General features: G+C 44.3%; 3 protein-coding genes across 8 annotated transcripts; all 3 read left to right on the top strand.

Moving 5' to 3' along the window:
* The first annotated feature begins 1,611 nt into the window (after positions 1-1,611).
* On the top strand, positions 1,612-6,422 carry nfe2l3 (nfe2 like bZIP transcription factor 3). The gene is made up of 5 exons (XM_040188493.2): positions 1,612-2,545; positions 4,118-4,198; positions 4,666-4,779; positions 4,962-5,406; positions 5,509-6,422. The coding sequence occupies exons 1-5, from the start codon at positions 2,030-2,032 to the stop codon at positions 6,276-6,278; spliced, it is 1,926 nt and encodes a 641-aa protein (XP_040044427.1). The 5' UTR covers positions 1,612-2,029; the 3' UTR covers positions 6,279-6,422.
* Positions 6,423-7,730: 1,308 nt separating this feature from the next.
* cbx3a (chromobox homolog 3a (HP1 gamma homolog, Drosophila)) lies at positions 7,731-10,312 on the top strand. 2 transcript variants are annotated; one of them, XM_040188495.2, is made up of 6 exons: positions 7,731-8,099; positions 8,175-8,240; positions 8,888-9,041; positions 9,226-9,382; positions 9,494-9,588; positions 9,724-10,312. In XM_040188495.2, coding segments are annotated over exons 2-6 (534 nt in total). In that variant the 5' UTR covers positions 7,731-8,099; positions 8,175-8,239; the 3' UTR covers positions 9,851-10,312. The 2 variants fall into 2 exon arrangements, with proteins under 2 accessions (XP_040044429.1, XP_040044430.1); XM_040188496.2 differs by lacking the exon at positions 8,175-8,240 and having other exon boundaries at positions 7,862-8,099.
* A 1,087-nt stretch (positions 10,313-11,399) lies between these two features.
* Positions 11,400-15,428, top strand: snx10a (sorting nexin 10a). Of its 5 annotated transcripts, XM_078081814.1 has the most exons (8): positions 12,380-12,439; positions 12,531-12,682; positions 13,695-13,748; positions 13,937-14,023; positions 14,118-14,218; positions 14,334-14,432; positions 14,637-14,828; positions 14,921-15,428. In XM_078081814.1, exons 2-8 carry the CDS (start codon positions 12,656-12,658, stop codon positions 14,994-14,996), a joined length of 636 nt encoding a protein of 211 aa, XP_077937940.1. In that variant the 5' UTR covers positions 12,380-12,439; positions 12,531-12,655; the 3' UTR covers positions 14,997-15,428. The 5 variants fall into 5 exon arrangements, with proteins under 5 accessions (XP_040045710.2, XP_040045708.2, XP_077937940.1 ...); XM_040189776.2 differs by lacking the exons at positions 12,380-12,439; positions 12,531-12,682 and adding an exon at positions 11,400-11,603; XM_040189774.2 differs by having other exon boundaries at positions 12,314-12,682.
* Positions 15,429-21,379: the final 5,951 nt, after the last annotated feature.

A 21,379-nucleotide genomic window follows, 5' to 3' on the forward strand; every position in this document is an offset into this window, starting at 1 on the left:
ACATTGGTGCAAGACTTTTAATGTTGTAGTTTTATGTAAAAAAATAGGAATTGTATGCATATTCTCCCGATGTAACCTGCGTTAATTTCACAATAAATGTTTTGTAATATTCATTTCAGTGTTTGATGTTAATTATGTCCCTCTTCTGTTCCCGTTTTTTGGATTTAACACAGAATTGTCTCAATCTCATCACCTAAGCTTTAGGGCATAGATAACTATTTGTCAGTAATGAGTGGATGGATGTTTTCTGGATGGACAGACTACAATTTTTTGAGTTTGTTTTGATATTACCTTGAAAAGGGCAAATAGTATATCTAATCTCAGAGGACAGACTGAGCTCCTCCAACACAATGATGTTAAATAATCATTATCATGTATTTTGGGCATGCAGGTTCTTGTATGAGTTACAGTTGTACATTTTCCATTACATATAGGCTAAATTTACTAGAGTGGACTAACTCACCATTTTAAGAACATGGAAAAATTAGTATAGACAGTGTGCAATGTGAACAATGAGGAGTTATTACAAATGAACAAGCATAGGCAGATTTCAAATCAAAGTTCTTATTAGAGAATATATGATTCAGATTGAATAGACAACATCCTAAAACCACTAACAGACCCTGAAGTATTGAATTTGTTGATAGAAGTTCATAGATAAGATTACATTACTAACAACATCATCATTCTGAAAAAAACATGTAATTCATCAACACAGTACCATGTTGATAAATAACGTGCATTTTTGTGTTATCTTGGTGTTATCTTTTAGAACCACGTTAAGAGTGTACAATTTATCATTTGAGGGTCAAAATTCCATTTATCTCCCTTATGTAACAATTGATTTAAAAATAATAGTACTGGAGTTATTGAAGTATTTGCGCTTCTATCTAATAAAAAAGCAACAACATAATATAAAATAAAATCCAGTATCCCATATTTAACCTACAAGCAGCGACACTAAATGGACTGAAAGTATGTAATTATGCAGTGTCAGGAGTAGTTTAATGTTAAAATTAGTAAAGCTGGAGCTATTTAACTATTGTATATAGTGTTGGGTATCTTAATCCATAAAAATGTATTGTTTTCCATTAATAAAATATTGTTTGTGAAAATGTAATCTGGAAAGTAACACTTCCTTAACTAGCTTCATATTTTCTACCTGATCTGTATGAACTGATTTGTTTTATTAAGTCCAGAGGGTAAAGTGTTATTTCGTAATTAAAAAAAACCCTACAGCTGGCCTTCCCCCTTGTTTGGGGGGCAGTTATGTTCACCAGAGTTGAACAAGTTCAAATTGTGTTTCAGCCCCTCACCAGTAGGCTGAACATATAACAAATGCAGGTCAGTGGGACAAACGTCCCGGAACTAGAACTAACAAATATTTATCAAATATTACTCCTCCGGGATCAATTACCTGTCGGAAATATGAAATGACTACAACTTAGGGCAATATGAGATTTAGTTTTGAAAGAAAACCAGCTTGTTTACACTAATATCTCCGTAATAATGTGTGTTGTTGTATGTAGGGTGGGGGATGGCGGAGGTGAACATCTCCTACGCTCATTGGTCTAAATTACAACTGACATGTTTGTTGTCCAATCACAATGTGTTGTGAAGGCCGCTGTGGTCCAATGTACAGCAACTATGCAAATCCTTAAACGAAATTTCCCCAGTAGCAGCACGCGACAGTGACAGCGGTTTGCTTTTCTCATGTTTAGTCTTATATTTAATTAGCAGCGCCTTGGATGATTTGATTGCTGGGTTTCGCCGACGAATTGCCGACGAGCCACGTTTTCGCTATGTTTGCGCCAACGGGCTCCGATTAACCGGTGATCGAAGCTGATGGCTAACTGCTAACAGCTAACTAGCACCACCGTCCAACGATTTCGCCGGTACGGGCGGACCTCTTTGTCTGACAGGGGAAGGCGTGCTCTTTTGTTAGGCTTTTCCCTTTGTCCATCCGGGAAAGAGGAACTGTCGGGTTTGCATTTCAAAGTTATCCACAAGCCTAAAAGCCTTTTAGAAAATGCAAATCGCGAAAAAGTACTTCTCAGAAGGCCTGATTCAGTTGACGATCTTACTCAGTTTGATTGGAGTCCGTGTGGATATCGACAGCTACTTAAGCGGCTATTACACGCCTCTGATAGAGATTAGCTTGGGTCCTAGCTCAGCCTACACCCAGACACCCTTCCACAACTTGAGAGAGACCCTCGACGGATACAGCGTCCACCCAAAATGTCCCGAGTTGGACTACTTCTTCGCGAGCCGCCGGCTACTGGACGAGGTGAGGACGCTCGGCTCGCGGCGCTTCCCCACACAGTTGAACGCGTGGCTGGTGCACCAAGTGTCCGCCACTGACAAGGCGGAGTGCGGCCCTTCGACCAGCAACGACACCGACGCCGAGCCGGGCGTAGAAAGCCCCGCGGTAGAAGCCGGGGATGACAGCGAACGCCCGCCTCACAATGGCCAAGACGGGTGCCAAACAACCGCTGAGCTTGGACGAAGGCCTTGTAGCACCGGAGCCTGCGGGTTTCTTAAAGAGGCAAGTGTGTGTGTGTGTGTGTGTGTGTGTGTGTGTGTGTGTGTGTGTGTGTGTGTGTCTGTTTGCGTGTATTTGTGTTTGTGTAACGGAAAGTGAAACTGGCGTCGCTGTTATCTAAGATAGCGGGGTAGGAACCGAGGCCGAAGCGCGGCGGGTGTGTAGACAAAAGGTGGTTGGACTGGCGTTAAAACTTCACCGGTGGTTAGCTGGCAGGCTAATGCTAGCCGCCGACCAACAATCCGCACGGTGGCTGTGCGTTCAACCAGCAACGTGCTGTTATGTGACATTCTATGCAGCACCAGGAAATGAGACATACGTGGAAATGACCTGTTGGCAATGAAATGTGCACCCATTTTTCACTTTTGGATGTCTCCACCTGTCCTGGGCCACACATTGCAATTCAGTAATTTTGCTCTATCCTATTTCGATTTAAGTCGTGGTATTCAAGTAACTGATCCGGTTAAGCAAGTAACGTATAACCCATTAAAACGTCATTCAGACAGTGTTGCAGTATTTGCAAAAGAGTCTACTGCACCTGTTACATGAAGGCAGTAGAATTAACCCCCAAAGATGAGACCCTCATAAGACCAGTACAACTATTTGCCAAAATATTCACCCACAAAAAAGTCACCAACTTTAAAACGTGTGGTTTCACTTTGTGCATTGTCAACTGCCAACTGTGATCTGTGACTTCCTTCGAAATTCCTCCCAGTGAGCTCAGGGAAGAACCATCTGCTGGGTGAATGTTATGTCCTGAAAGCAGTTGATGTCGCTAGTTGTGTAACTATATCCCCTTTCCCTCAGACTCCACCACCAGCTGTGCGCCCTGAGAGGTGTAGGTCTAGTGGTGAGGCTTAGACCCACTCCCTGTTTGCTTACACCAAAGCAAGGGGTCCATACTTGAACACTGCCCCCTCGCAGGGTTCTCGTCTACTTGGATGATGTTAACACGTTATTCCTTATCCGATCATTCGTGGAAGAAGTAATTGCTCAACTGCTTCTAGGATAAGGTTTTTCTCCTGGGAAATACACTTCGAAGGACAAGTTTGCAGCAGGGATGATATCAATACCTATCTACATTCAGTATTCCATTTACAGCAGAAAAGGCCACTCCACTCATCTGGTATAATGTTTAGTCTTGTCAAATTTTGCCCCTAGCATTGAGCAGAAGAGGTGAGAATCTATCTCCTCTTCTCACATAGCCACCTAAAAAATAATGTTTGTCTGATTTATCTGGCATGTTGTGTCTGCGGCTGACAGCTGCTGCCCGGCATTAAACAAGTAACAGGGTCGCGTCATCTCTGAGAGTAGTTAAATAAAAATAATCCTAAACCCCACTTCAATACACAAGTACACCTGCTAATGCATTTCTATCAGTTAAAGGGTCTGACATCAGTTGGCAGGAAGGCAACATTTGTGTTGTGTTAAATGCAGTCGTCGTTGAAAACCAGCTTATTCTGCCAGCTCTTGTGATTCAAGTTAATAAATCCTCTTTTTCTCTTGCATTTTGACTCTCCTGGACCCCAATTATGTCCTCCCTTTCTCTCCCCCCGTCTTTCTCTTCCACACCAGGAGGATGATGTTAAAGTTAAAGCTGAGGAAGAACCTGCCCCACTCACTCAGCTGGCTCACAGTTCCACCCTGGAACAAGAGGTATGACGCCGGTTTGTCGCAGTTTCCTTCATTTCATTTTAAAGCTTGAGTTCATTGAATCCTAGCTCTATTGTTTTTGTCATAGTGTACTCTATAATGTTTGTCAGTCCGTGACAATACGCACGTCACACTTGCATAAGACTTGCAGTCAGGTGACCGTGTTGAAAAAGAAATCCATTTTTAACCATAATTTCATGTCCTCACATGATTCAAATATCACTTTTCTGATAACATTGCTGTTGTGGTTACACTGTCTTATACACTGTCTCAAGATTTATAACACTCTTAATTACTGAATGTCCCAGAGGATGTTCACAATCCTAATAATCTAAACTGGGTTAAGTAATACTGTGGAATGATTTTCAACTTTGGCAGAGCTACTTTATTTCTCATTGGAGACGTGGCATAACCATCCCACTTACTGTGTCAGTGCTTTATTTTGTGTATTTTCTTTTTGCATACGTCAGAGTCTCCTTGAAGGCATCACTGCACTGTCTGATCCATCTCGCCACCAGCCTCCTACAATTGATATTGACCAGCACTGGAGCAATTTACTCTTTCTGTCTGTTACTGACCTTGACGTAAGATTTGGCACCTTGAAAATGTATTTTACTTGACCCCAATATTGGTTTACAAACAGTAATTCAGATTGATAAAAACATCTATGTGTGTATCTTGTAATGATTTATGTTGTGGTTTGTTTTTTTCCCCTTCAAAATGGCAAAGACTTGAAAATCCGCTAAAATGTGTGTCCCGTGTGCAGGACTTGGACTCCCTCGTTACCGACACAGACATCCCCAGTGCCATAAGCCAGGATGTCAGTTTGCACGACGCCATGGTAACCAGAGCGTTCGGTGTGGCGTCTGAAAGAGTTGAGTCCCGGCCAGCCGCCCAGCAGCAGAGGAGCCTCTTTCGACTAGAATCCACAGGCTCCTCCCACTCAGACCCGTCGCCGGACATGGCAGTGGGCCTCGCTGCGCTCCCGTTTGCCTCAGTATGTAATTTAACTGGAAATGTGTCATCGCATAGTGCGCTGAGTGGCTGTCTGGATGAGGCAGTGTTTGACCAGATCAATCAACTAGGTCTGGAAGGCCTGGACACCCAGCTGATGAGTTCTCTCGAGGGTATAAACCCACAGGTCCTCGAGGACTTGGACTCCGACTCGGGTCTCTCCCTGGAGAGCAGCTCTGGAGGTCCGGTCTCCCCAGGTGGGTTCCAGTCATGACGTTTCTTTATTGCCACGGCTTGTTACGTCAACAAACCGTTTCTCCTAAAATACTAATGCATGAATTAACTCCTCGCTTGTCCAGGCTCCTCTGAGATGTCGTCCTCATCCAGTTCGTTCTGTGAGGACGAGTGTGGAGCTACGGGCTACAGCAGTGAGGTGGATTCAGTCCCCTCAAAGGGAATCATGGACTACAACACAACGTGGTCTCCCATTGATCTGAGTGAGTGTGTGTGGCATGACCACAGCTACTCCTCTCCGGCTTTATTTCACCAGCCATCAGTAGCACTGCCTCACAAAGGTATCAAAGAGGAGCCTCTCAGCGACGACGACGGGCAAACGCTTGAAGACCGGGACCTGAGTCGCGACGAGCTGCGCGCCCGCGCCATGTGCATCCCCTTCTCTGTCATGCAGATCGTCAACATGCCCGTGGAGGAGTTCCTGGAGGTTCTTGAAGGCCATGGCTTCTCCACTGATCAGGTGACCCTCCTGAGGGATATCCGCAGACGGGGGAAGAACAAACTGGCAGCGCAGAACTGCCGGAAGCGCAAACTAGATGCCATCACGGGGCTGCAGGAGGAGGTGGAAAGGTTGCAGGCCCAGAGAGGCAGGCTGCTGAAGGAGAAACAGCTCACAGCCAAGACAATGGGTGCTGTGGGACAGCAGATAAAGCAGCTGACCAGAGACGTCCTGGCCCGGCTGAGAGATAGTTCAGGGCGGCCCCTGAACCCAGAAAGATTCACCCTGCAGTGCGGGGCTAATGGGAGGGTTGTTGTTCAGCCCGTAAGACGGCCTGCTGTCTCCACATCAACGGGCAACAAAACGGACAAGAGAAAGAAGGACAAAAAGCCGTGATGTAGTATTGCCACCTGAGACTTGAGCTTTTAGGTTTGTGGATATTTTTTGGGACTGGCCCGACTCTGGTTTCGGTCTCTCCTCTTTTGCCTTGTGTGTTTTTGGATTCAACGCTGTTGGGAGCCTGAATCTGCAAAAAGAAAAGACACTCAGAACATAAATAATACAAAAATATCTGTAAATAAATGTTCTAATGGGGGAAAATGTAGCTTACACACTGGACATGTTGAGGCTTATTGAAGACGGACACCTGAGCAGTTTAAGGGATCGGCCGAGCTGCCGGCGATGCTACCAGTGTTGTGCCTGTTAACGTTCAAGTCGCTGAGGCTTGAGATAACCAGACATGCCTGAAGTCGACGCGGCCAGCAGTGTAACGCTCACTGGATCGGGATCTCAGAGGGTTGGAACCTTTTCGTTTGTTCGTTTGTCTCCATGTCGTCTTGCCTCTCAATGTATCCCTATTCATTATAACGAGGTTTAAGATTGTATTTATTAAAGTTTCTGAGGTTCCTGAAATGCATTATGAGACTGTCAATGGCAGTAACTGATTTTCAAAATAGTAAGTTTGTCTGAAAGTGGTGAGACTATTGGGAGATTATCTAAAGTTTACGGCTTTGTTTCAGATATTTCAGGGCCTGTACTGTTCAGTAGAAATTTGTACTGAAATGTTTTCCTTATGTCTTCATGACATACAATATACCAATGATTAAATTGACAAGGCCTTAAGTTGCATCAGATAGGTGTTTTGGTTGTGGATGCTCATTAGCATAACAAAAAGGTTACCATGTCATGTTTTGCATTGCTATTGATTCATTTGTTTCAAGCACAATTTTTCTTAACCCTTTCATTTTTATTAGTTTAGATAAGCTTATTTTCTACCTCACATCTTGGTTTGTGTTGTGGATTTTGGCCAACAAAAAAAAATCCCTTTTTTCTGGGAACTTTAATGCACTCTGACTAATTTTCAGAATTAATAAACAGTCCCATTTCTGAAGGAAAAAAAAAGTAAAAAATACAATCAAACTCTATTCAATGAGATTGGTGTTTGGCCGTTGCCTTTTGTATACTTGAGATTATCTGACTGCTGAAATAAGGTTGTAGGATAGTTTGCCATGTTAGTCATTGGCCTAATTTTACAGTCGGATTAGTTAATTTGGAAACGGAGCATAAAGTAATGGTGTAACTCATGGAAATATTTTTTATCGTCCCTCACAAACTTGTTTTTCATTTTGTGGTTTGACCAAGAGTTTACTTTTCTGTTTGTTTGCAATTTGAGTGTTTTGGGGGCAAATGTTTTTGATTGCATGGTGATTGTTGACTGTTGATAGTATGATTTTGCTTAGAGAATTTGAAATGCTCTTGCAGACATTGTTCTTTCTGATTTAAAAAAAAATGTAAAAAGAAAAAAACGGGCCATCTCATTCTTTGTCACTTTTTTCCCCCTTGAGTCCCTTTCAAAAGGAAATTGTTGGCAGGGTATCCACAAACTTTTTGATGGCATATTCGCCTTCTATTAAAAAAAGAGAACGCACAGAAGCCCACAAGTGTTTGTAGGACCATGCAGATACAACATCAGTAACCTCAGACGTTGTAGTTTTGATTCTGTTACTTGTAGACACGCAAACTTTGAAAGGCTAAAATGACAGTAACACTAGCGACCAGTCGCAAACGTATGAAGCGCGTTTCCCCTCGTAGGCTTCCGTAGGAGACCTACGCCTGCGTTAACTTTTGCCGCCTGCTTCACCACTGCATTCGAGATAAAGGGAAAGCCCACCTCGTGGTTAGAAGACATCTCCGAGGCAGCTTATTGGGGTTTTAAAGGTGCGTATGCAGTGATAATTCATTTCATTCAATGATAATACAACATGTGGCGTAATTTTTAATTGTTTGATTCAGGCAAGCAAACGATAGCTTTCTTTTGCAACTTGGACCTTGTGGCAGGAAACGCAGTTTGAGCAGAAAGTAAGCCATAATATTACGTTACCTTAAAAACTATACTATTTAGATTGGCTACACGAGTGCATTGCAAGTGCACTGCAATGTTATGGCTAAGTTACGGTAATATTAGCTAACCGCTAAGCTAGCGGAAAGTAGACATTTGTGTTTCAGGGCTACGCTGGAGTCAAGGGCCTTTAGCATTTTTTTATTATCCCGTCGAGCTTGGCTGCTATCGTGATTTGCTCTTTTGAAAGTGTTAACTCTATTTTGAACAAGCTTTGTTATCGACGTTTGATTTGCACCTGACAAATGAAAGTTAAAAAAAATCTACCCAGGTAAAATAACAAGCTAACGTTACCGTTAGCAATTAGGCTAACCTACATACCGCTATGTTGTGCTATTGCTAGCTTAGCATATTGTTTTGAACAACGCGCGGAGGACTTTGTAACTCTGCATTGCTAATATTCATTCGTACTTTATTTTCATATACGTTTCTAGATGCTTCTCAGTTATATCCAAAGTTTTTACAACTATTATATGGTTTACGATCCTTGAACTATGGATGATTTGGTGCTCGTCTACATTCTTCCTTTCAACTTAATGCATGTCCGTGCGAAGCGTTTGAATGGCATCAGTTTTAAACAACTTGTTCTCCTACTTCTTGGTTTTAGTGCACAACATGGGCAAGAAGCCGAATACAAAAGGAAAGAAGGATGCTCACGACACTCCGGAGGAGCCGGAGGAATTTGTTGTCGAGAAAGTTCTCGACCAACGTATTGTAAATGGAAAAGTCGAATTCTTCCTGAAGTGGAAAGGCTTCACAGAGTAAGTTCCCTCCCCCCAACTGAGCTGTAAATGATCTCACCAGTACGGGGTCGTTCTATGCCTCCTGTCCATAGTTACGCTTCTATTTTCTGCCGTGCTGATTCGAAGCCTTTTAGTGGCATCTGAATGGAGTCTTATGTGAAAGAGGTGCAATTGGTAACCCCCCCCCCCCTGCTTTATTTAGGGCTGACAACACCTGGGAGCCAGAAGACAACCTGGACTGTCCAGAGCTTATCTCAGCGTTTTTAGAAGCACAGAAAAACGTAAAGGAGAAGCCCGCTCCCGTGAAGCGGAAGGCATCCACAGACGAGCCAGAGACGGAAGCCAAGAAGAAAGATGTGGTGGGTTCACTAATGTTTTTCACACGAGTGTTTGCTTGGGACTACGGCTTTACATTAACTTGAGTTAGACCACACAAAGATTCTCATAGTACCTGTTGTCATCCCTTGAAGGCTGAGAAACCACGTGGCTTCGCTAGGAATCTCGACCCAGAACGGATTATCGGAGCGACGGACAGCAGCGGGGAGTTGATGTTCTTGATGAAATGGTGAGTAGTAAAGAAATCTCTCCTGAAAGTAATTGTTGTCACTAGGGATGTACTCTTGACGTTACATTCTCTCAATATACATTTGGCTATTCACTGTTTTAAAGGAATGTCCTCCCCTGTTGTCCTCTTCTTTAGGAAAGACTCAGATGAAGCCGATCTGGTCCCCGCGCGTGAGGCCAACACTCGCTGCCCTCAGGTGGTAATTTCCTTCTACGAGGAGAGACTGACATGGCATTCCTGTCCAGAGGACGAGGCTCAGTAGAACTGTCCTTTGGTCCTAGCAGTCCCATCACACCCTTTTCCTCAGGACTGAGTTTTCTCCTCTGGCTTGCCTTTTAGCTTTAGCCGTCCTAGTTATTTTTGAAGATGTTTCAGCCCTTGTATTGTTTTTCTTTTTAAGGAGGGCCACGTTGTACATATTAGCTGAACTGATTTGTTAGGGTGCAGCAGTTGGTGTATGATAAAGTCTTCCGGTATCATATAATGATTGATGTAATTCCAGTTTAGAAAGCATATTCTTTGAATGAACCAACCGTATTCAAACCTGGTTTAAAATTCTGTAAATTCTAAATGGAACTTCATCAGCCACCTCCTGTGTATCAATCTGTAAGTTTTGTTTTGTTTTCTACACTAGTTCTAATGTTTTTGTTCCTAAAGGTCATTTTGTATACTCCGTCTGTCTGTAAATATAATTTGAAGTTATAATAAAGGTTTTGTGACCAAATTCCTCGTCGTCTTTTTATGCTGCCAGTGAAATATTTTGTAAATGCAAATGTACAGTTGGCATAAACCCAATCAGGACAGAATTTCAAACCATCCCGTTCTCTTACCGCTTCTGACGGTTCATACGGCCCATGTGGACAGACGACCTTTGGTATGTCCTTTAACTCTCCTGGATTTAAGGGCACATCTGCCCCTAAGGTACCTCAGCATGGTGACACGTTTTGATTTTACAAACATCCAGTTATTCTACTGAATGCAACCTTGCTTGCAAAGTAAATCCGAATTATAGGATTTTCTTTCAGAATATCTTTTTACTGGGGCATTGCTCCCGTTAACTGAGTTGATTTCAACTCCTGCCAATCCGTGGCGACGCTGGAATCACGAACGCTCAGCAGTTCCTCCATGGAGCTGAGTGCCAATTCGCCAGGTGGCCTGAACCACCTCTGCAGCAGCGTGGACGCCAGTCCCATGATTGGCATTAGGACATGGGAGATGGACTTTGGACCGTTGTGCTTTAGGGCGGATGAAGTTTCTGTGAAAATCTCTCATGACACTTCCTTGAACAAGACAAAAGGAAACAGACATCATCCCAAACTGTTGATTAAGGGTTTGCGAATACCTTTTGTCCTGCAATACTGACCCCTCCATAAACAAATCCTTTTAGGAAACAATTGTTAATCCCCCACATTAAAGCGGATTGGAAGTAGCAAACCGCAAGTTTTGTACAATATTTTGAAAACAAGCTTAAAAAAAATGGTGACATTTTAAATGCAAAACCTTGATTGAGTTATCGGTTCAGCTCAGCTACTTACATGCTAATTCTCAGATGATCACACAACTGCACACATGACGTCTCCAGTCATCATCAAGCACTTCTAATTGTGAAAGCTGTTGGTGCTTCATGTTGCTGTGTGTTATTTATTGACCGTCAACTGAATAGTTACGCTACTGGATGTCTGTGTTATGTAAAATGTCAACGTATTTATCTCATAATGAGTGAAGAAAGGGACTTTGTGTTTACGGCCCTGACTGGATTACCAGGATCTTATCTGTGAGCTTTGTGTGTTCAGCACATGATGGTTGTCTATAGTCCGGATTACAAAGCAGTTCACTCACTCAGTAACCCCCCACCCCTCACACACACACACACACACACACACACACACACACTTACTTTCCTTTTTTTTAAACTATTACCAGAGGTGGAAGAAGTCCAGGCCACTTCTCAAAAGTTGTGTTTAGCTTCATTCTTGGGCTGCATCGGAATTTGGAAAAGGACGCTGGAGACTTTGGTAAGACCTTTTTATGATGTTGTTGAATCTAACCTGTATTGTCTGTATTGTATTGTAAAAGTCAGACTGAATCCACATGGCTGTCTTAAAGCGGACGACTGGAGCTACAGTCTTTGTTGTTGTTTGTACCAGTTGTTGTTGGGTTGTATATTGTTTAAGTTATAAAATCCCCCTTTTGGATTCTTCTTGAAATATCAAACGATATGGCGATATTAAATGTAACGAGGGATTCTTCTGACTCTTAGAAACCAGAAATAAATTCTTATTTAGGTTCTTGAATTTGTCATATTTTCCTTACTCCGCTAGATTTGTACCTACTGCCCATAAACGTAGCCAATATAGTCCAAGAACTGTACTGGAATCGTACAGTGTGTACAGTATGAATGTATATTTAGTGTGGTATTTGTTAAAAAAATACTTTATGTTTATGTTCATGCTGGGAAGCTTTACTGGTGAGGACTTGGGACCCGGGGAGGGGGGCTGGGCCGGTATTGGGGGATGTGTGGTTCCTTCTCTCATGCGTGTTAAAGAACACAACGTGGTGGCAGATGTGCTGTTAAAACGCTTGCTATAACTCCTTATTTCACAGACAAAAAGCAACAGAGAAACGGGGAAAAAACGTTTTCTTCTACACTTAATAAATACAATAAATAAGAAACGGACAGAGTTCAAGGCTTATTTTTGTGAATCCGTTATGGTTCATCAATATGATTGGGATTTTTTTTAATTGCAGTTATCTGACGTTTTAAGCTCGTGCTACTCACGACTACGTCATAAGGGCCCCTCCTCCGACCAGGTGATCCGCTGAGGATCGATCACCGACGGATCAGGGACAGGTGCGCAGAGAGGCCGCAGGCAACACGTTTCATTAGTAGCTTAATTCGGCCTCCGTTTTGTTTGTTTTAATACCGTTTTATTTGGTGTCAGTTTTCTAAAACTCGTCGGTGAGGACGCGCGTCGTGTCGGCAGTGAGCAGGTTCGGTGGTTCTTTTCGAGGCCGTGCTGAGCCTCAGTAAATACCCCTCAGGGTGCCGCTCTAAAACACCGGATTAATGCACGTGCAGGCAAACACGGGAGAGGTAGGATGCACTCAGAATGTCTGTGCTGTTTGTTGTAGTTTTGCAAAAGCTGCTATTGTGAAGGAAATTAAAACGTTAACTATTTAGTTAACTTTTTTTATAAATCTATATTAACGTTCGCTCACTTTTTAGTTTGTATTTAATGTAACAGCCTTGTTATCCTTTTGGTTTGTGGACAGCCAAGCAACCGAGTAACACAACTTACCTGTTAACACAACAGGTGAGATCACAAAATATGGCAGTAAGAGGGAAGAGGCCATTGCTGCCGCATCTTATTTATTTTTTCCAAGTCCCGCATCTGGAGACTCATTTCACAGCAGAGACAATTGTCGACATGAAAATGCAGCGTCTCTTGTTACAAGCGGGTCCAATTTGTTTGACTATAATGGAGTTTGCAGGCAAAGGAACTCTTTGAGGTCACCTCAGGTCTTTGGAGGCTTTTGGAGGCTGTATTGATTTGCGCTGCTTGGACTTGGTACTTCTGAGAGGCCTGCGTCTCATCGAGGTGTCCGGGGGGGAGAGATGATCTGAGCCTTTAGACCAGCCTGCTGTCATGTGAGGGGTCACTGTGATGGAATCCAAAAGAAAAGCGGCTTGTCGTGTTCCATGCAGTCACTTAACTGTCTTTGCATAAGTGCTGCAGTTATTGGGTGACTACTCCCTTCTGCTTATTGTGACACCGAAAAAATATTTTTGTTTAACTCTTGCTGTTTCCATATTAAGGGGTTTGGGGGTCAAGCTAAACCCTCCTTGCTCCTTGTTCCCATTTAACCTATTTGCTTGAAATGTTTGCACTTTGAGTGCTTAAAGTATTAATTGCAGGCCACAGCAGATCTCATTAGAAACGAGGGATTATTGACCTCAATACACAGCGTTCAATGTTTGACTGTTAACAATGTTATCCTGGAACTTTTTTTTTTTTTAAATGTACCCTGTTCTAACATGGCTCATGACAGACCATAAGTAAATAGTCATTTTCAATAGACTTTTGTCCCCCCTCTATCTCTGGCAGGTCTTTATACCAACAATGGACAGTGTGCTGCATAATCTGTCCGTCTGTCAAAAAGTAAGTGGACAAGCTCCTTCTCTCTCGTCTACACTTATGCAGCCGCAACACAGTTTACATTCTTGTCTGAAAATTAACAAGCAATGTAGAAACTGGGTGCTGAGGCTCCTTTTGGTTTAAATTGTAAAGCCCTACATCTTGCCCGCGCCGTGTCAGTTGATGTGATCGTTTGCTTTGAAAATCTGCAGGAGACGATCAGCATTTGTGTTCGGAATCCAAGGCTCTGTAAAGATGACCTCTGGCACTCGCACGTCGACTACGAGATTTGTTTACAAGTGAGTGTCACTCGGAAGTTTTATTTGGACTTTTTTTTTGGACGGTCAGTTTCATTTCCTGTGCTAAGTTTATTTAATTTCGGTCTCCTTGCAGACCAACAGCATGTGCTTTCGAAAGAAGACCTCCTGTGTAAGGCGGCGTTACAGTGAATTTGTTTGGCTGCGTCATTGTCTGGAACAGAATGCTCTGGTCATGTAGGTTCACAAGTTTGTACCTCCCAGATTCAAATAGTTTATTTACACATTGGCTTACTTTTGAGTTGTGACTCTGATTAGCGTGGAAGTCATTTTCTCTCTGCGTCTCTACCAGGGAGCTGCCGAAGTTGCCGCCCCGGAATCCCTTTTTCAGCCTGAAGAACACGGAGCAGGTCGTGCAGAGGATGAAGGGCTTCCAGGAGTTTTTAGAAAGGTGGGTTGCTGTGCAGTAAAAGCAAAGGCGGCAATCTAACGCCTCGCCATTGAACAGTGCCCTTTACACCCCCCCCAACCCCCCTTTTCAAAAGGCCATACACAATTAATCTGTTTAAACCCGAAGGAGACCCTGTGCTACACTATTTAAAATATTTTCAAATGCTGACTTTCACTGATCAATTGTGCCAACTTCCTTCTCCAGTGTTCTTCATACGACTTTTTTGTTGTCGGACAGTCGACTCCATCTGTTCCTCCAGTCGGACCTCAGCATCACCAGGATGTCGAGGTGTGCTCTCGGTAAGACAAAGTACACGGTGGCTGAAGCCATACAGCGCTCCAGCAGCGGTTTCACCAGCAGATCGGAGAAGTCCACCTGTGACTCCGACTGTGAAAGGTACCGGCTTTGGCGAAAATATCATACGATAGTTCCCCAACTTCTGATGCTGAATTTACTCCTCAAATCTGCTGCCATTCCTCCCATCGCAGCTCTTCTTCGTCGGGTTTGGGACACAGTGTGGACACTCAGACGCGAGGAAGCCCCGTCCCCTTCTTAGAGTGCTGACAGAGACCCACAGCTGTTCTTCAGAACTCCTTCCTCCCGTCGTTGTGCCCTGACACGCAGCCCTTTGTCCCCCTCAACCGCAACATGGAGCTATTGCTTTCCCTAGTCATCTTCCAAAGAGTAAAAAATGTTTAATGTTTTTTTTTTTGTTGTGTTAACCCCCTTTTGGATATTTGTTTTAATAATTTCTCAAGGCAATATCATGAGGATTTAAATTAGCTTGCCTGAAAGAAATGTTTTAAGAAAATGTGTAGTAAACATTTAAATTTCAAATGGTGATTTCTTAAGTATTTACTATGTATATTTTTATTTCCACTGAAACTATTGAGGTTAGCAAGGGATGAGTCTTGAATTATTGACTTGATTTTTAGAAAAATATTTTATTTTATGAGTTGCACATGGATAAATAAATTGTCTTTTTTTGAAATGTTATATCAATGTTTTTTCTTTTGTTGTACGTACTATTTAATTTGCATAGCACTTACCTTTCTTGTATAGCTGCACCTTGACATTTAACCATTCAATGCAGCAGTGCTGTGTTTTTGTAAGAGCCCAGTAGAGGGAGCGTAAACATCACAGGACTTCTAACCATCGGGTGGATGCGGTACGGGGATGTAACTCACGAATGCTTGATTTACACACCTAGTTTATTGTGTGCGCATTGATCATTTTGTATCTTTAAAACACCTTTTACTTTTGACAAAAGCAAATGGTACAACCTTCATGAACCTTGGTTGAAATTTAGGAAAAAGGCCCGCCGCTGTTCACATTTCATCCGTGTCACTCCTCTCCCAGATGAGCTGGTCTAATTAAAGGAGGACGGCAAATTCATTTTAACTGACGGCCTCTTGGGAATGACCCGCAAGAAACTAGACTTAACAGGGATTCGGGGAGTGAAAGAGTGCAGGACAGCCGTGTAAATTGAAAGCTGATGAAAGAAGTGAAAGCTCATTAAAGGAGACGGCAGCTGTCCTCGCCCACCTCTCTCCCTCCACGCAACTGCTGGACTGACGTGGGCCGGCCCAACAGCGAAACCTGGCCTGTCCCCCGTCTCTGTCCTCTGCTCTCCTTCCCCTGGATGGTTCTGTCTCCCTGTGTGCACAGGCCTTAATGAAGCTGTCAGTGACGACGCCGCTGAGCTGCATTCATCTGCCCAACACCCTCACGTGTGTGTTTGTGTGTGCGCGTGTGTGCGCGCACATGCACACACGGTCGTGTCTGTAAACACGGACAGCCATGAGCACAAATACACACAAACCTGTTCTGTTTACGCTGGCGGGAAAGCCTGTGGCTGAATGAACATTTTCTCTCGAGTCCCACTGGTTTTGTGGATGAAGCTTTCCATCAACGTTTGTTTATGTTTGACCTTATCAACGTAACCCGTGACAACCATACAGCATCACGCATTATCTGTTTGCTTCAGAGCCAAGTGGTGTGTGTGTGTACATGGACACATCAGCCTTTTTTGGAGCAGAAAAAGTCAAGCATTTGGATTTGAGTATTCACAGAACATGTCTATTCCAGAGCTAATTTATAACTCAATTTCCAGTGTGCATTGATGCGCCTCATACCTCCAAAACACCAAACAAAGCCCAAACCCAAATGTATTTCAAAGCAATTAGGGTGTCCACTGAGTTGTGAACGGCTCACGTTGTGGTGGCTCTGGGCCCGTATGATATTTTTAATTGTTAATTTTCTGTCACATTAGTCAACTTCAATGCCTCTGGACAGGTGACCAAGCTCGCCGGCAACACATTGGTGACACAACATCTCAGTTTTTCAATGCAGCGAAGCGGAAGTTATTTTTATGAGCAGTTGGAAATGGTTCCGCCGTAAAAAAGAAGTTCAATTACAAGACTGTATATCATATTTACAACTCTTTAATAGTGGTTGGAATCCTAATGTTTTTCAATATGTGCGGCGGCTGTCAATATTGGTCTTCGTTTATGAGTCTAAATTATTAGCTCGTTTAGACTCCCAGCCGAAGCCACCACAGGGAATGGCTTCACCTCCTTGACCCTACAAAAGTCAACAATGGCAAAATCTATACGAGCAATTATTTTCTGTGACTCTCGCCCTACCCCTGCACTTATTTTTTGCTCCCGTAGTGTCTTTCCAATCGTCCTCTCCACACTTTAATTCCCTTTCTCTCCCTCACCCTCATCATCTCTCTGAAGACAAAGTTAATTACGTGTTCTCTTTAGTATTATTTTTTGCTGACGCCGCAGGACTCTACCTGGGCTGTCTAACTGTTGGAGTCCCGGGTCTCAACCTTGCAGCAGCCTCCCTTTCCCATCTACTCTCTTTAGCGCCGGGCGACGGCAGGGGTCAAAGGTGACGACTTGCATTGTATTTGTGATTATTACCTCTAAAGTGCTATTACATAGAGCTTCATTAAAAGTCAATGCATCTCCCTCCCCAAGCCACTGCTGCACAAGCTAAAACACACACTCATTCTGCACGCACTACGCACATCGGCAGCCATTTAACGGCTAAAATACGACTCGTGCGCAGATAAATGTCACAGGGCCATCTATCTGCGAGTGTTAAAAGTCGGCTAATGGAGGTGACATATTAGCGGCTCAAATGACAGCCATAAAAACTCCCACCGTACCTTGCAGCGTTGAACCGCCACTGTGACTGCAACAGGATACGCCACTGGCGATGCAACTATCCGTCTGCGGAGGGACGGAGAGGAATGGAGGGTGATGTCATATCTGGATGGAGATCCTCTGATTCAATAAATTCTGTGGGGGTTCAGGTCTTTGAAGCAATGATTGGGGGAATAACGACTCCGAGACAGATGGGGCATATTGGCCGGGGGTAATGCAGTATCTGAAGCACTCTACATAGCACTTCTGCTAGGGACCTCTCACCTTTGACCTCACACAGATTAGTCGTTCAGGAAAATATGACGCGCGTGTGTCAACAGCAAACCGCTACTACAATCAATACCTGAAGCTCCTCCACAGGTATGTGTTCAACTCCTCTCCCCCTCGTTCCTCCCATCTCTTTCTATTAATTACCCTTCTCTGTCCATGCGTGTCTTTCTCTCTCTGAGTGAATGGAGCAGTTGTAATTGCTTCTCTCTGGAGCAGTTAGGAGCGGCACAAAGGAACCGTATAGAAACCACATTTGCATCCAAGATGAGCTGAGATGGAGAGGAGGGAGGGAGAGCACTGCCCTCCTGCCCTACACTGAGCAGCATCACTTACCCTTCTCTCTCTCTCTCTCTCTCTCTCCATCTCTCCCTCTTTTTCTCATCTATTGTCTCACTCTTTGCATCCATCCCTCCCCTCTACCTTATCTTCACTCCCACCAGCTCCTCCCTTTAGCGGCACGGCCCCCCTTGCATTGTCTTTCCAGAGAGAGTTCCAAGGTCGACGGGAGCTTGCTCATCAGAGCAGGGTATTGTACACTTAGTGCTGCTACGGTCCAGCTAATTTGCGCGTGCAAGCGTGTGCAAAATCCTTGATGTGTATGTGCGTGTGTGTGTGTGCGTGCTTGTGCATGTCCCGAGGCCTGCATATGTGACCATTTATGTGAAGAAATATCTGGTTGTGTGTGTGGTAAAAGGGGTGAAGGGGGGGAGGCTGCAATTATAACTCATAAGCTCAGAATTGCAATTTTTATACCCACCAATATCTCACAAGCTCTTAGACCTGCGCCATCACTCACGCTCACCCCTGTGGAGTAGACACACATACGCACACACTCACGCGCACACACACAAAACTCCAGAGGGCTCGTCTTTTTTCAGCTTGATAAGCATTTCTCGTTTGTTTAGCGTTTTGATCAATACAGTTAAAACGCAAAACCAAGCATAATTAGGTCTGAGATGGCTCCAACTGTGACTGAATAGGCTGCACCTAGGGAGGTTCGCACCGTCATCATCATCGCTGTGTGTGTGTGTGTGTGTGTGTGATCACAGCGTGATCTAATAGAGTTGACAAAGTGCACATCGGGACGTAGATTAAAGGAGAACTCTGAGCTATAGGTTGATTTTAGCAGGTGATGGAGTTGCCCATCCACCGTGCTTTCGCTCAACTCCATCTTCATTCCCATGATCATTTAGACAACCTTTACAATGCATCTCTGCCAGCAGTTTCATTTCAATATGTTATAGGCCTCCTCAGTCATTTTTTATTGGTTTATTTACTCAGAACGATACATAGATGGAGACCAGAGGGATCATAAATTGTCCACAATTACCACCATATACAATGAAGTGAGTCTCCTTTGTTCTGTAATGCAGAGTGAACACCGTTTGTAAAATCCATTTCAGACAGTAAAGAACGGCTTCAGGTACTTTGTGCACATTAACTCTCCCATCCACCGCATTTACCCCTCATTAATAGTAGAATAAACCTTAGCGGAGGCCCCTCTATATCATTTTTGATATGCCCAAAAGTGTTCTCCCCCCGTCTGAAGCGTTATCCGTTTAGCACCTGTGACTTCTGGTTCCGCATCATTTTGTGAATGGTACAGTGACTCTTTCCTCCTGCAACTTGATGATGGCGTTCCTGCCGACCTTTATCTTCCTTAAAAAAAAAAGAAAGCACTGACAGAAACGTGTCCAGGGGGTAAATGTCAGTGACACGCTTATGTCAACAAACACTATTTTAGCTGAACTGTCCCTTTAAAAACAGGACAAAGTAAACATAACATAGGCACCAAAAGAGCTTCATATAATGTGTGACAGGATGTTTTTTGTGGTCGTTTGGAGGAATGCACAGGTTTCTATGAGAGAGAGACACACAAACTGCCACAGTTTGGGGGGATAATTTCAAAGTAGTAGTGGCGTATATCGTCCAGGTGTATATGAGCAATCTGTGTGTGTGTGTGGGGGGGGGTTGCGTGTGTGCGTGTCTGTGTCTGTGTGTGTGTGTCGGGGAGAACGCAAGGCGGGGGAGGATTTAGACCCATCATAAAGGAATTCTCCCCCCCAGCCCGTAGCTCATCCCGACACTTTTATGCCTTTTTATTTTCAGGCCCATTGCAGCCAAGCCCAGAGATGTGATTTATACTGCCTGGCAGCATGGGCACTGCAGCAAGAAAGACAGATGGAAGGAGAGGAGGAGGTGGGGGGAGGAGAGGGGAGGAGAGGGGTTACCATGGAGTTGCCGATGGAAAGGAGGGAATAGTGTGTGTGTGTGTGCGCGGTTGGGTTTGGGGGCGGTGATAATGAAGAAAAAAGGAGAGATGAGGAGGAGTGTCAGAGGAGAAAGAGGAGAGAAAGAAGTGAGTGGTTGAGAAAGGCGAAAGGAGAGAAAGGAAACTAAAAATCTCCTTGATTTTGTGTCCAGGAGCTCTCTCCCCTCATCTCCTTCCCCTCGCTTCCTCTCTCCCACGTCTTCACCTCTACATCTCTCTAATGAGTTATTGGCCCTGTCTGACTCAGGAAGAGAAGCCCCATCTCTCCACCAAACTGGCGCCCTGACAGCCTAAATCACCCCCCACTTCCCCAACCCCTCCATCCCCCCCCCCTTTTCCTCTATTTCTCCCCCCACCTCAGGCGACTGGGACACTCCTCCTCCTCTCCCTGCTCGCTTCGTGCTGCTGCCTGAGGTGTGTGAAATCTTCATGGCGCTCCCCTTGATTGGGATGGGAGGTATGGGCGGGTTGGGTGTGGGGGGGGGGGGGCGGGGGGGGGGGGGTTGACGGGCTCAGAGCTCAGGCTGTGAGGAAGACGAGGAGGCCGCCGCCCACAAAGAGACAGCTCACTTACAGGGAACATGGAGGGGGTGGAGGCGGGTGCAGGAGATGAGTAGACAGAGGTTGCAGGGTTGGGAAATGGGAGGCTGGTGAAAGGAAAGACTGCGATCTTGCATTCAGCCGCATGTTCTGGATACACCTGTGTGTGTGTGTGTGTGTGTGTCTGTGGGTGTGTATGTGTGCGCTTGTGTGTCTGACACCTGCCAGCCTGTGTGGCAGTTGCGCTGTCTCTTTGCTGTAACATCTCTCTCTGTCACCCAGCCGCCTGAGAGGAGATGAGCTGCCATGCCGACTGTCATTCATCCATCACAAAGGACAACACACACACACACACACACACACACACACACACACACACACACACACACACACACACATTCTCCCCTGATACAAAGCTAGACACACCTTTTTGGATTTCATCTCAATTTCAACTTTGGTAAAAGCATTTCTTTGGTTTCTGTCGATACGTTTTTCTCTCCAACTCTGTTTACGTCTCTAGTCATGACCATAACTGTCACAGTATTTTGGAGAAAGAATTGCCCCCGAAACTCGCCTTTAAATGAGAACAGGGGCTGCTGAAATGCCTCTGTTTTATTACCCAATTAATCCGTGGTTTATTTCGCCCAGAGACTTCAAAATTGAGACGGAGGACTCATATCTGTCTGTTT

Source organism: Gasterosteus aculeatus, chromosome 10 (genome assembly GCF_964276395.1).
Source record: "Gasterosteus aculeatus chromosome 10, fGasAcu3.hap1.1, whole genome shotgun sequence".
In the NCBI taxonomy this organism is placed as follows: Eukaryota; Metazoa; Chordata; class Actinopteri; order Perciformes; family Gasterosteidae; genus Gasterosteus; species Gasterosteus aculeatus.